This window comes from Anser cygnoides, chromosome 2 (genome assembly GCF_040182565.1).
Source record: "Anser cygnoides isolate HZ-2024a breed goose chromosome 2, Taihu_goose_T2T_genome, whole genome shotgun sequence".
NCBI classification, from domain to species: domain Eukaryota; kingdom Metazoa; phylum Chordata; class Aves; order Anseriformes; family Anatidae; genus Anser; species Anser cygnoides.
The window spans coordinates 93,869,337-93,882,526 of NC_089874.1; the positions used below are offsets into that span (position 1 = coordinate 93,869,337).

Consider the following 13,190-nt stretch of genomic DNA (forward strand, 5'->3'; position numbering starts at 1 on the left):
GCTGATTCAAATTTTTCTATACTTAAAAAATAATAATTAAAAAAGGTTTTATCTCAGTATTTTGTAAGAGTAGGTAGAGTAGGTATTAGTGCCTAATTTAGAAATGATGTTTTGTTTGGAAACACGAGTTCATTTAAATTAATTAAGGAACATTACTAGAAACTGAAACACTTCAAAACTGCTAAAACGAAAGCATTTCTAAGTGGCCTGATATTTCACTCTACCCTTCAAACCACTCTCTGATATTTGATTGAGGATGTTTTCCAAAATACAGACTTTGGAAAGAAAATGTAGACAACTAGATTTTACTTTAAGCACAGCAAAAGAAGAAAAAAAAAGAAAGAAAGAAAAGATTTCCTATCAGTTCTGATTATTTGAGTGGTAAATAAAAAGAAAGTTTACTTGCTCTTTTTGCTGTTTTTACAAGTTGAGTCACCCATCAGACAGTCAAAAAAACAGCTCAGAAAGCAGATGTTTTCATTTTCAGTTGGAGCTTGGAGGCATTCAATTGAAATTCCACAGAACAGCCAAGCAGTTAGCATCACACTTGCTATCACATTGGAAAAATGTGAATTAGAATTACACATATATCAATTCATTAGTGTGTTCGAAAGAAAACAAATACACAATAGTTACTCACTGGAGTCTAAATGCAATTGTCACTAATCACAGTGAAGAAGAGAGATTACGAACTTCACAGTCGCAGAGACAAAAGGAATGATGTACTTCTCAGGCCAAAGGAAAGGTGATAATACGTCTTTATCAAAAGACTTTGAGACATAATAGCTGCATCACTATATTCGTCTCATTGAGAGCAAGCATAAAGAGATATACCTCATTTCAAGCAGGCTTTTGCATGGAGGCTGAACATTTTTCTATTACACGGATTACTGTAGAGTGGAGAAGCGGACTCAGGCTCTACGTCCAAAAGTTGATGCTCTATGTCTGAAAAGCCCTGCAATGTCAATTGTTCACTTTTACTCTTCTTAGGCAGATGTTACACCTGCTAACTGCTGCTAAGGATATGAAGTACTTTCTCTTGAAAAATAAAGCAAAAAGCTGAAATAAAAAAAAATAATGACCAAAAGTATGACTGAACTTATCAAACACGATTTACAAAATTATGCAGGCTCTAAGAGATTTGCTGAAGATGTACCTTCTCAGCTTGCAGCCGCAGGTGGATATCAGCCAATTTAAAATCTGGTTGCTTGCATTTACCTGATCCCCTTTACTTATTCTGCTGTTCCTTTCAAGCAATAAAGAAAGCTGCTACTGTGGTGGAATGATCACGTTTTTCACGGGGAGGCAGGAGAAAGAGATTGCAGGTAGCATTTTCTTCTTTTTTTTTTTTTTTTTGTGAAGCTAAAATAACCTTTGTGATGCTCAAGTTTTCACGGAATCACAGAATGTTTGAAGTTGGAAGGGAACTCTGGAGGTCATCTGCCTTTGTTCATTTTATGATTTCTACAGGCATGGGGCAGGCACATGGAATGCTAGAGGACAGATATAACAGCAACTTAAAATGTACAGAAATGACTAAAAATAAATGTATGTGGCAGATTTTATCACCTCTCCAGGAAAAAAACTCCTGCCATCTTGATCCAAACTATCTTCTGACAACACATCTTTATCTGCCTTCATCTCAAGTTTTATTAGAAGTTAGCCAGTGGGTCATTCAGTATTTAAAAGCAGTGAATTAGAGTAGGCTCAGCACAGCATCACACGCCTGCACCTTTTTCCACTTAACACCTTCCCTTCTTTTTGGTACCTTTTCTTGCTCATGTACACATCCTATCCAATTTATCACAGTGTCCACTGGTGCATAGTCAGCAGTGGATTTCACCTTCTGGATATTTATTTTTATGCAGAATTCACTTTCAATTAGTTAAAGAAATAGGGAAGTGTTGAATCATCTGTCATACGTTTACAGAGAGCACCAAGTTGTTCTGTTGAGCATAAGGGGCTAAAGGGAAAATAAACGTTCATCGAGCCAATGAATTTACATTCCTTAAACTAAGGGCAAAATAAAAGTAAATCTAAATCCTCACAGTTCATCTTTTAGCAATCTCTCGTTCTGCTTCTCGACTAAGTCAATGTGCCCTTCTGTAATGGGCAAATGGGAACAAATTCCCAAACAGTTGGGAAGCAGTCAAAGCATTTTGTATTTTTTAGAGAATGTTAAACTAAGATCCAGCAGGCAGTCTCTGAGTCTGACTGCATTCCCAGACTCTCAGTTATCTTGCATGCTAGTAATTCAATAGACTGCTTATGAGACTGTCATCCACCAGTAAAGCCCCATGCTCAAACTACGTGCAGAGATACATATTAGTTGCAAATCCTATTTATAGCGCTCTATCCATGCAGACTATCAGAAGCAGTTATCAGGGAAACATCCAGTCCAAAATGCATTCAGCCATTATTTTGGCTGCTTAAGTGCCGTGATTGCTTCTAAATGTGCTAAGTCCCCTCTCTAGTTATCAGCATGCTTTATATAACCTAAATGATGCTCAGGTAATTTGCGTTTGCTTGAATCAGACACTGTGCTCCCAGGAGCCTGGCACTGCACACAGCACTGAGTACTTCCCCTCTGCAATCCCCCATCAAACGTCTCATACTCGATTTGACTGAGCAGTACAGTGCACCCCTTTGAATTGCGTTCTTATCTGGTTGAACATGCAGTGCCCCTTTCTTTAGCAGAAAAAAAGGCTCTTTGCAATATCAGTATTTCAATTTGAAGTATTCATTGGGTTCCTATGGAACTAGATTTATTGCTTGTTGCTACAAGCTTTTTGTATAAAAATTGTTTGCTTTAGTAATTGCTGCTCTTCACTATTTCTTCATTTAATATGCAGTTAATATTTTGCAGTTAATTTGAAACTGGGAATAAATGTACATTTAACATGTTGCTTCTTGCTTTGGGTTCTTATGTGTACATGTATCTGTAAATTTAACAGACAAACCACTCCTTTGTGCACATTGTTTTGCTAATAATTGGCTATTGCATGTAAGCTACCCTATCTGAATGTGCAAATATTGTAATTGAAGAGTCTGGCTCAGAAAATAGCATTTTTGAACTCACTCCTTTGATTCCAGTCATATTTATTGCTTCCAATTAATCTTGTAATGAATCTTTTTTTTTTTTCTTTTTAAACGAAGATATAAAAGTAGAAAGCTTCTGATTTTGAAATATATCACACAGCCTACCTAAGTTTTGAGAAGACCTATTTTATCTTCAGTATGTAGTTCACAGTAAGTAAAGCATTTATAAATTTGTCTCTGACTAAGATGTTTTACAGACCCCTGGGGATGGAGAGATACTTGATCTATATTTTCAGCCACTTGTAGTAGTTACATGCTAGATAATGCTCTTATAAAATATTGCATTATAGACACTTTTCTTTAGAAATCAATGCTAAAAGGACTGATTGTGGAGCTATTTAAAAGTTTGATGTGTTTACCTGCCTTCCATTGAAATATTGCTTTGCATATGAGGTGAAAAGTTACTGAAAATGAAGGCAAGAAATACTGAACTCATTTCACATTCCATTGTTCTTTGGCTTATTGCAACCTTGCAAAATTGTCATAAAAACTTAGCAACTAAAAATCCAGTCAACTCTTCTTTATCAATATAATAAATGTTAATGAGGAGTGAAATTATATTATTTACTTATCCTCCTCTACTTGCTGCCATTTACTCACTATAACTATCTGCTGAGAATTTGCAAGGATGTTATACTGCCCCCATCAAGTTACTAATACTTCTCACAATCTTACCTAGAGATGACTGCCTTTTGACCAGGTTGCTTCATTTTATTTCCAAAAATGTAGGTGCTAATGCATCAAATTCTGTATTCTTTCAAACTTAGTGTGATCACTTTCAATGAACAGCAGTGCTTACACCAGTAATGCCACTACTGAAATAAACTATTTGTTTTCAACTCAACTTAAGTAAAAAAAACTAGGTTTACACTGGTGGCCATTATTTTTCATTTTTAAACTATCACGCCAATAATTTGTACCTCTTAAATGCTGTATCTCAAGTTTTGAAAAAGCAAATAATTGTCTGCTTACTCTTCTCCACCAATAGATGGCAGGTGATGCTCTAGAAATTTCTCCAATGGATACAGCATGAAATAAGAACATATAGAGTTTGCAAGTATACCGCTAGTTGTAAATCAATGCTCTCTGATACCTTTTGAGATGTTATCACGGTTAAGTCCTAACCCATCCACCTTGTATTATAAACCATAGCCAAAGTTTAGAAATAAGTACATTTTATATAGGACTGTTCATTCCTATTTATTTTGTCCTATTCCGTTAGGTCTAACAGAAGTTTTCACACATTGTCTTTCTGTCTTGGTTGGGAAGGTACTTGTCAGCACCGTGTAGCAGCTGCCACATTCATTCAGGGTCTTGGGACTGAGCTTTCTGTAATCAAACAAGAAAGCTCTGCATTCATAACCATGTCACAGATCATGCTGGCTGTAAGCTGGAACAGAATAGCTGCAAGCTTAAGCTTTGATTTCCAGTTCCATAAAAGCTAGAAAGATGAGAGAGATGCAGTCTGATAGCACAGCCTACTACAACGCTAAGTAGGCAGAGACTACCACAATACTAAGACTAGTTTTAAAAAAACAGAGTAAGGATGCTTCTAATATGATACTGTAATTTTTCATGTATAACATATTAAAAAAAATAAAAACAATCCAGTTGCTTTCTGAAACAGAGAATGCAGCAGGCATTAAACCTTGAAAACATACAAGCCAGGCACAGTGCTAAAAGTCACAATGAACTGGTACAGAAAGACAAGGATTTTCTTCTGCATGTGCTATAATGATTTTAAGGACAGCATGTAATGCATTGTAATCAATTAACTATAGGATTTACTTGAAAATTGAGTAGAAGCATGCATAAGCCACATGGTTTGAAGAGTGCAAAGCACAGAAGGATACCTTTCACTTCTAGGCAATCTGCATTACTAAATATGTATTAGTTCTCCTGCAAAATGATTTTCTGCCTCGCCATTGCCCTGCTGTTATTGGCAGTCTAAGTATTGATGACTAAGTGACCATTAGCGCTCAGCTGGTTCTCGTATACATCACAGTAATTCCTCCAGGCTGACAGAATAGACAAATTTGCCTGCTCTGATCCCTGCGTGGTAGCCTGGATGAATACTATTAATCCAATCTATTCACCAATCCCTCCATTTTTATAAGTTAATTTGATTTTGTGAGCTCCACTTCTAACTCTAACCCTTAGCATGTTTTAAAGCTTCCACTGTATGGGCAACAGCAGCAAAACATGGATAAAACCCAAGGCCATCAAGAAGCATCAATGATCAAACACTGAACAACAAAGATCACGCAGCTGAGTCAGTGACTATTAATCACTCTCTGCCAGCGATGTTACAGAAGAGAAGGGAGGATGTCTGAAACTGCTTCAAATTAACAGCTCTGCAGTCAACGTGGGCAGTTTGGCAGCATATATCAGGACCAAAATAAAGTTGATTTTAGGTGTGCAATTTAGGTGCCTTATTCCAGGCAACAAAGAGAAGTCAGCTGCCTGAACGCCCCTCAGCAGGAAACTCTGCCTATATAGGAACCTAAACTTCCAACCCTATCACCTCGGGCAGATGAGGCAGCATGAATGACCCCTTCAGATAACGTTCATGTCACTGGAAAGGAAACAAATAAGGGTATAATTAACAAGCAACAAACCAACTGCCAGACCACGGTGTGCAAACCCAGCACACTACCACTGAATTGCCAGTTAACGTGAAGCTAAGCAGTATGTGATCTTGACACTCAAATGACAGCACACGTTGCCACAACAGAATTAATAAATATTCAAAGTGTCTCAAAGGTATGTATTTATGTATTTAGCTTGCTTTTGTTTGGAGCCTCACTCCCTTACGAGTAAACTTTTCATTCAAACCTCAATTGACAGAAACCTGTAGCCAGTGAAACTGCAGGGAAAGGTCTGTAAACAATAACTACTCTTTAGAGAACAAGCTGACCTTTACAGACATTAAACAAAACAAAAAGGGCTGATTGATGCTGTGCAGTACATGCTCTCCGAAATATTAAAACCAAGAAAGCCATGGAAGGTTAGTTTATGAACATACGGTATGATATATTATGTCAGTGGATGGTGGGGTAGGAAAGGGAAATGATGACTGGGTAAAGTTTTTAGCTAAAAAAAAAAGCCAATTTCCTTGTCTGGAAAAGGAAAATCATGTGATGTTGTCTTCTATTAAATGGAAACAAAACTCAAGCCTATATTGTCTAGGGCAGGTCAGCTGCTAAAGTCTCCATGACTCATTTCCAAATATTCAGATTATTAAAATAAACTATGGTATAATGTTTTTTAGAATAAGAAATATATTTATAAACTCCAAAGGAGAATTACTTACAGTTTAGCCACAACCATGTTATTAATACTGAGAACAATGTAACCTATCTGTTTCAATCTGCCTGTGTCTTACCAGCCTAAACTACTGGCAAAGACTGCAGAACGTTGAACCCCGCATCTTTCCCTCTTTCCTTTGTTCCTTTTTAATTTTCTCTTCTCCCAGAAACGTTCAGGGGAAGGTGGTTCAACTTGAATACCTCTCTGTCTACCACTTTCTGGAATGGGATGGTTTCATGATCCAGCACGTCAAGAAGGTCCCAGGTAAACCTTCCCTTTTCAGTAGACACTCCTCGTTTTGCCGTGGGATGTTCAGGTGCAATGCATGGTAGGTGTAGGAGCAGTAAGCATGGTAGTCTCAATGCAACTGCCAGTGCTGGAACAGCTCTCTCACCCAAGGAGCCCCAGGGGACAGAAGGTGGATAGAAGGCCCCTTCAATTTCAATTGCTGCAGTTAAGAGATCCAGCATCTGCGTTATGAAAGTATTGGGGTGCAAGGACTGTTCAGCTGTGCCAGGCCGAAGGGCAGAGATAACACATGGGTCAGCAGGAACAGGGTGGGTGGTGATAGGACTATGATGGCAGGTGAAGAACACAAAACCTGCTTAATGAACCCCTGAAGTACACATCAAGTGCCCTTATGGACTTTGTGAAGAAACAACCCCACAGGCTTAAAACTGCATAAGCGAGAAGAGCCTTGCAGATTTCTCCATCCCTCTAGGGACAGTGTTTTCCCAAAATGCAGCATGCCAGTGGCAAACTCAGAAGTTTCCTAGCTTCTGCCCAGTCCCCTGCACCAAACCAGCCTTTCCACCCACGGCAGCAGGTCTCTAGACATAGTACACCTGGTGCCCCTACCATAACCCACTGCTAATGCAGGACTTGCTGGGAGCATGCCAAGAATACCAGGAGAATTGCTAATAACCATGGTCTAGCACTGCAATTAACATCAGAGATCTGAAGGCTAGGCATCCACAGAAATGGAGCTCACAGAAAAGGTGAGGCTCCTGGGCTCTGCAGAGATGGCCACATGCCTCCAAAGCCCAAAAGCCACCACTGAATATCCCCACCTGTTCTGCAAGCAGGGAGGAACCTAGGAGGTATACTTTTTCACTTTGCCAGACTTGCAGGGGAAGACACGTTGCTCATCCAGCAGTAGCAGGACAGAAACCATTACCTACAAACTCGTACCATAATTTTTCTGAAATAAAAGGCACATCCCCACAACACCTTCCTGATACTGTAAACTAGGACATAACCACATATTGAAAGCAATGTCCAGAACAGGTACTTCAATACAGAAATATTTATGCCAAGAATGCTGTTATGACTCTGTTATGTTTTATACGCTTTAAATGCAGTTTCTAGAAGACAGCAAAAACAGCTTTTGACAGCAGAGCTATCTGGCATTAGAGCTATTTGCAATGCAGGATGACTTGGAGAAAGTTAAGGATCACACTGTGATCCTTCATGTAATCTGCTGGAAATCTGAGAAGAAAGCCTGAGATCACTGAAATCAAACGGCATTTTGATTTCAGTGGGACAGCATCTCTCTTCTGCTTTTAAGCAAAACCACAAAACACATACTTTTAAAAAAAGAAGTTAATCATCAATGTTACAGACTATTTTGCTTTAATCTGAAGCAAAACACTGTGCTAATGAAACATGAAAGTGCAAATACATGTCTTTGGGTTGGCTGTTGGATAAGGTCTGAACGAAACCTGTGTTGAGAAGGGACTTTCCAGACAACTCCCAAAAGCAAATCTATGAGCACATCATGAATCTACGGTAAGAGGACAAAAGAGGCTGGTGAAAGCAGTGGAGCAAAGTGTAAGGTTATCCAGGTAGAAGAGAAATGAAAAGTCATCCAACAATAAAAAAATCACATTCAAAACCTCAGCCATAATTGTTGATGTGAATAGATTTTCTATGATGCAGAGTTTGACAGGTGCTCAGGATTATTGCATATCAAGGAAATTTATTTTATTCCTGTGCACCATCCAACCCACTGCATAGTAATCCATTCATTTCAGCTCCACGGAAATTATTGAAAACTTTTACACTTTTCTGGTTGCAAACGGAAATTATTTACCATAGGTGTGGCCTCTGTGAAATCCATCAGAAGGTCACCTGGCTCCAAAGCAAAAGTACTCCCAGCATCTGTGGAACTCTGAAAAGCAAAGGAGAAACACAATTTTGAAGAAAACATTTAGTTTTCTTAATTCTAGTTGTTGTTGTTTTTTTTTCTTTGTTGTGGTTTTTGGTTTTATTCCTTAAAGCATAGATTATCAAATAGATTTCAAATTTCATGCAATGTTAAAAATGGCTACTCAGGAGAGATGGACAGCAAAGCCACGCACCTTTGAAATCAAGGTAAAAATTAATTTAATGCTGGTCTGTTGCCCCCCAAAGTTGATGAAAACCTATTATTGATTTTTGTTGGGTCTTGTAGTGGGCTCTGAATATTTCCTGGCTGCTGCACTTACAAAAAAGGTTAAACATATTGTGACAATTCTGGATTAAAACCTACTCTGAAATATGGAATTATTTCATGTAAGGAAAACATTACTTACTACTCCCTCCCACTCTTCCCGAATATTCTCCCAACTGTCTTAAGATCACCTCTTTGCATATTACCTTGCCACCAGGTGAAACCTGTGTTTGTCCTTCTGATGTCTGTGGTGTACAAGTTTTCTGTGACCCGGGAGATGCTGAAGACACAGAGGTTGATGCTGCTGCTGCTGCTGCCAGTGCTGGTGGAAGGTCATCTTCATCACTGCGGTTGATAAAAGCAGGCACATCTTCTAATTAGAAAGTATCACCTGACTTCGACCATACTTGTTCTGGAGGAGGCACTGGACAGCTGTATGTCAGCTCTAGCGATCTGGAATGAAATTCTGTTCCATCTGTAATGCAGTGTTTACAGCTAACTTGGCAAATAAGTTGGATTTTTAAAGCCTAGAAGATTCCTCAAAAATCAGTTGGCTAGTTAACCCTCATCTACAAATGGAAATCTTATGGGCATGATGCACAAGTAGTGTTTCTATGGAGAATGTACATGTGAATACGTGAACTTATTTGATATTACTCTAATGTTCACAATTTCTTCTACAGAGACTGGCTATCTTGATAACAACAGACCTGGTTAGATCCATCTATGGGACCGACTGCTTTACTGGCTTAAGATTACTCCTTAGTCTTAAGGGGATTTGGCATGCAGTCACTGCATATTATTTCCAAACTGGCTTTAAAGGACTTTGATCAACTCCAGGAGGAGCTCTGTAGAAACATTCTTGTGAGGGTATGTTCTTCCATTTATTCAGTTTACAGAGAAAACATTTAATTTAAAACCAGTTTGCACACTTCCCTTGGGCTCTAGGACATCCAGCTGAGCTCTTTCCATCTCACTTACCATCACCACTAAAGGAAAGCCAGTAGAGAATACTGTACCTTCATTTACTTTTGTAGACCCCCATTGACTATGAATTATTGGGATCAGTCAGCCCTGGGTCAGAATTTTTCCAATTGCTAATTGAAATTGCATGGAGGTAAACAGAGTTACAATCTGGCATACACAACCTTTATTACTGGGAATGATGTGTAGAAAGGAAAGACTATAATTTGACAGTTTAAAGCATGGGTAAAAATGATTTTTTCTGCTCAGAAAATGGCACAGATTTTAACTACCAATTAGGTAGTCACAGTGCACAGAGCCCTGCCATGCCAGTTTGACAGACATTTCCAGAACACAACTGTGCTTGGTACCTGTACAGTGTGCCTGTGCAACACAATACTTCAAACCTACATTACATAGAGGGTACACAGCCTTTCTCTGGATTGTTTGGATGATGATAATGTGTCGTAGTGTTGTTGTTTTTTGGTTTTGTTTTGTTTTGTTTTAGGGCATAAAGGTATGGACATTAATGACACCTTTTCCATACTTCATTTTTTATTTCTTCTGGGTAAGGATAGAATTAATCACCAGAGCATGAGGAGTACACTGTTTTTATGCTGGAAAGAAAATGCAAAATCTTTCGGACCTACTAAGTAGATGTTTTATTAATCCAACAGGCCAGATTTTGGTTGTTGACCTAGTTAATCTTTCTTTCAGAAACACATTGCTGACATTTTTTCTCAGCTCTTGCTCCCCTCTCTCAGTAGGAACACATTGGCACCCTCCCCATCCTTGCTGGGTAAAGCTGTTCTGTTGCAGAGAAGGAAGCGGAAAATTGTCGAGAACTTGCCAGTTAAGAAAGGCTTCTTCGTGTCTGGGAACCAAAATGTCAGGGTCCAGTCTTATCAGTCATCAAGCTATCAGCATGCTAGCCAAAAGTCTGAGCATTGGCCTTCTTCACTGTATACCTTGAGGTATCTATTTTTGTTATTCTATGTCCATTTACCAACATCTCTCCTTCATTAGTGGTCACCTTCTATTTACTGGTAAACAACTTACAGACTTTTTTTTTTTCTCTCAGACTCTTAAAAACTGATTTCTCACTAGCCTCACTATTCTCAACACCACCTTATCCTACTACCTTACTTGGATGGTTCCAGTGGAAATCTGCTTTTGCATATATAACGTTACTTAATATTTTTTACGTGAAAATTGTCTATGCAGTGTAACCCTGCTTTCTTTCTTTGCTACATAGAAGTATTTGAGGACCAATTTAACAACCTCCTTATGCTAAAACTTAAATAGAGAACTTTTCAAAGTATGCGTACAAAACATGTGACTATGCCTGCAATAGGACATGGATTTCTTGCCCATCCTTACACATCAGCCATCATGTTCTGTTCATTATCTGTCACATGCGTAACATAACATAAGAGGTCCACTACGTGCCACAGCTTTTTCCTTTGATGGCTGCTATCTACAAGTCCCTGCTTTATATAAAAATCTGAAAAATCAGATACATCTTGAAATACGTATGGGACTTCCTTCTCCTGGCTTGTAGAAAAAGAGGAAGTAGAAGTGGCATCTCACCCAAGAAAAGCATTCTGCTTTTTGAGCTCTGCTGGGCGCAGGGAGTAAACAGGCTTTCAGGTCTTGAGAAACTGCTCCTACCAAATGCTGCCAAGTTAGCTGTCATGTTACCTTCAGGATTAACAGGCAGTAAGGGAACCTGAGTTCTCTTCCCAGCTTGAGTTGTCAATTCCCATCTCCTGTCTCATTTTTAAACCATGCTGGCTGATCTATCATGGTAAAAGAGTCATGTCATGGTCTGCTGACCAAGCTGTGGCTGTGTGTTCCCATATGTTAGCCTTGGTCTCTTGGACAAATGTCGATTTGGCTAAATGCTCCTTTTCCTCCTAGCTTCAATTTGATTCATTCTTTTATTTCTTCTAGATATTTCATCTTTTTTTTTTCTTTTTTCATTTTTCTTGACAGTGAGACAAAATAATTGCATATTGACATTTATTAGAATCTTTTTGGATGGAAAGAAAACTTATATATTTAGTGACACTAGAAAGTTAAATTGCTAGAGGTACTAATGGTTGCCATTCCATATAGAAAGAATATATAATTCTTTCTTCGTTACAAAGTTGGTGTTCTTCTATTAGTAAATTTATATGGACATTCTCTCTTTTTGTTCCTTTTCTTGTCAGCTTACTGCCCTGGTTTCTGGTGGCCTTGTCTGTCGGTTCATATGAAGGACAAACCAACAAATTGATTTCCACATTTATTCAGTACCTTGCATCTCCAGACTCTAAAATTAGAAGAACTAGGTGTAAATGGGATGCCAAAGCTCTATAGGCGTAGATCAATCTTGCCAGGACTAAGAGACCTAACTTTGCTACCATAGCTGTAGCATACTCAGCAATTTCTGCCAGTGACAAAATCGGAGAGAAAGAGAGAGTGCTCCCTTTCTAGGAGGGAACAGCTGACAGCACAGCTTGACCACCTAAAAGCTAAGGACTGTTTCCCTCATTTTGCAAATGGGCTTATAATAAAGCAGACAGAGCAGCTTGCTCCAACACACACCAAGTCTTTGACATTTCATGTGGTAAAGGGGTTTTTAATTTCTAACCTGTAATCTCAGAAAAAGAGGGTCTGCAATTCTGAGGTTAGTAACTGCATAGGGATGGCAAATTCACAAGTTTTAAAAGCTTAAAGATTCTCAGAGATGAAAGGAACGGTATCAGTATAAGATCATTATCATGTAATTGCATTCATGCCTTTCAGAAAGAGCAGCTAGAGCAATAATTAGCATCCCCCTTCATTTTCAGCTGGAGCAGGCAAAAACACAAAGATAGTGCTATATGTTACTCACAAGCTGTACTGTCTGGTTAACTTCCTCACACGAGAAACTTTAATTTCCTGCTTTTCTGTAGGGCCAGTTGATGGCGTAGTTTCAGGTCGCACTGGAGCTGGACTTCTAAAAATAACAATAAAAATACATGTGACGCAGTCTTTATTTAAACTACTTCAGGCATATCAACAAAGTTCTAACTCATCAACACATGTTTATCTTGCAAATTGGCAAGTGCTCATTGAAGTTCATCCTTTTATTATCCATCCATTTATAGTCCAGTGGCCAGTGTGTATGAACAGAAAAGGATGTGTGAATTCACTCTCCTGTCCATAGCATGCTTTTTATAAAAGCAGCAACTGATTAAAAATACAGAGCCTATGTAAGAGCCCATGTGGAAGTGTCACTGGTTCCAAAGGACAACATTTTAATAACAGCCCAGCTATTCAGCCATGTCAGAAATATTTTTGACAGAAAAAAAAAATTAACAAAAACTAATTTTATCAATTCTGAAATCTGTTCTGTTTAAAA

The 13,190-nt window shown here is 38.6% G+C and overlaps 1 protein-coding gene across 8 annotated transcripts in view; it reads right to left on the bottom strand.

Moving 5' to 3' along the window:
• Window positions 1-13,190, bottom strand: part of EPB41L4B (erythrocyte membrane protein band 4.1 like 4B) — a 174,885-nt gene that overhangs the window by 20,987 nt on the left and 140,708 nt on the right. For 7 of the 8 annotated variants that reach the window (XM_048046016.2, XM_066992624.1, XM_048046018.2 and 4 more), the window contains 3 exons: window positions 12,681-12,785; window positions 9,046-9,184; window positions 8,501-8,578 (listed from right to left, as the gene is read on the bottom strand). In XM_048046016.2, the coding sequence (XP_047901973.2) occupies window positions 8,501-8,578; window positions 9,046-9,184; window positions 12,681-12,785 (322 nt within the window). Of the gene's footprint in view, window positions 1-8,500; window positions 8,579-9,045; window positions 9,185-12,680; window positions 12,786-13,190 lie in introns of those variants that run through there. The other variant, XR_007157561.2, reaches the window with a different exon arrangement.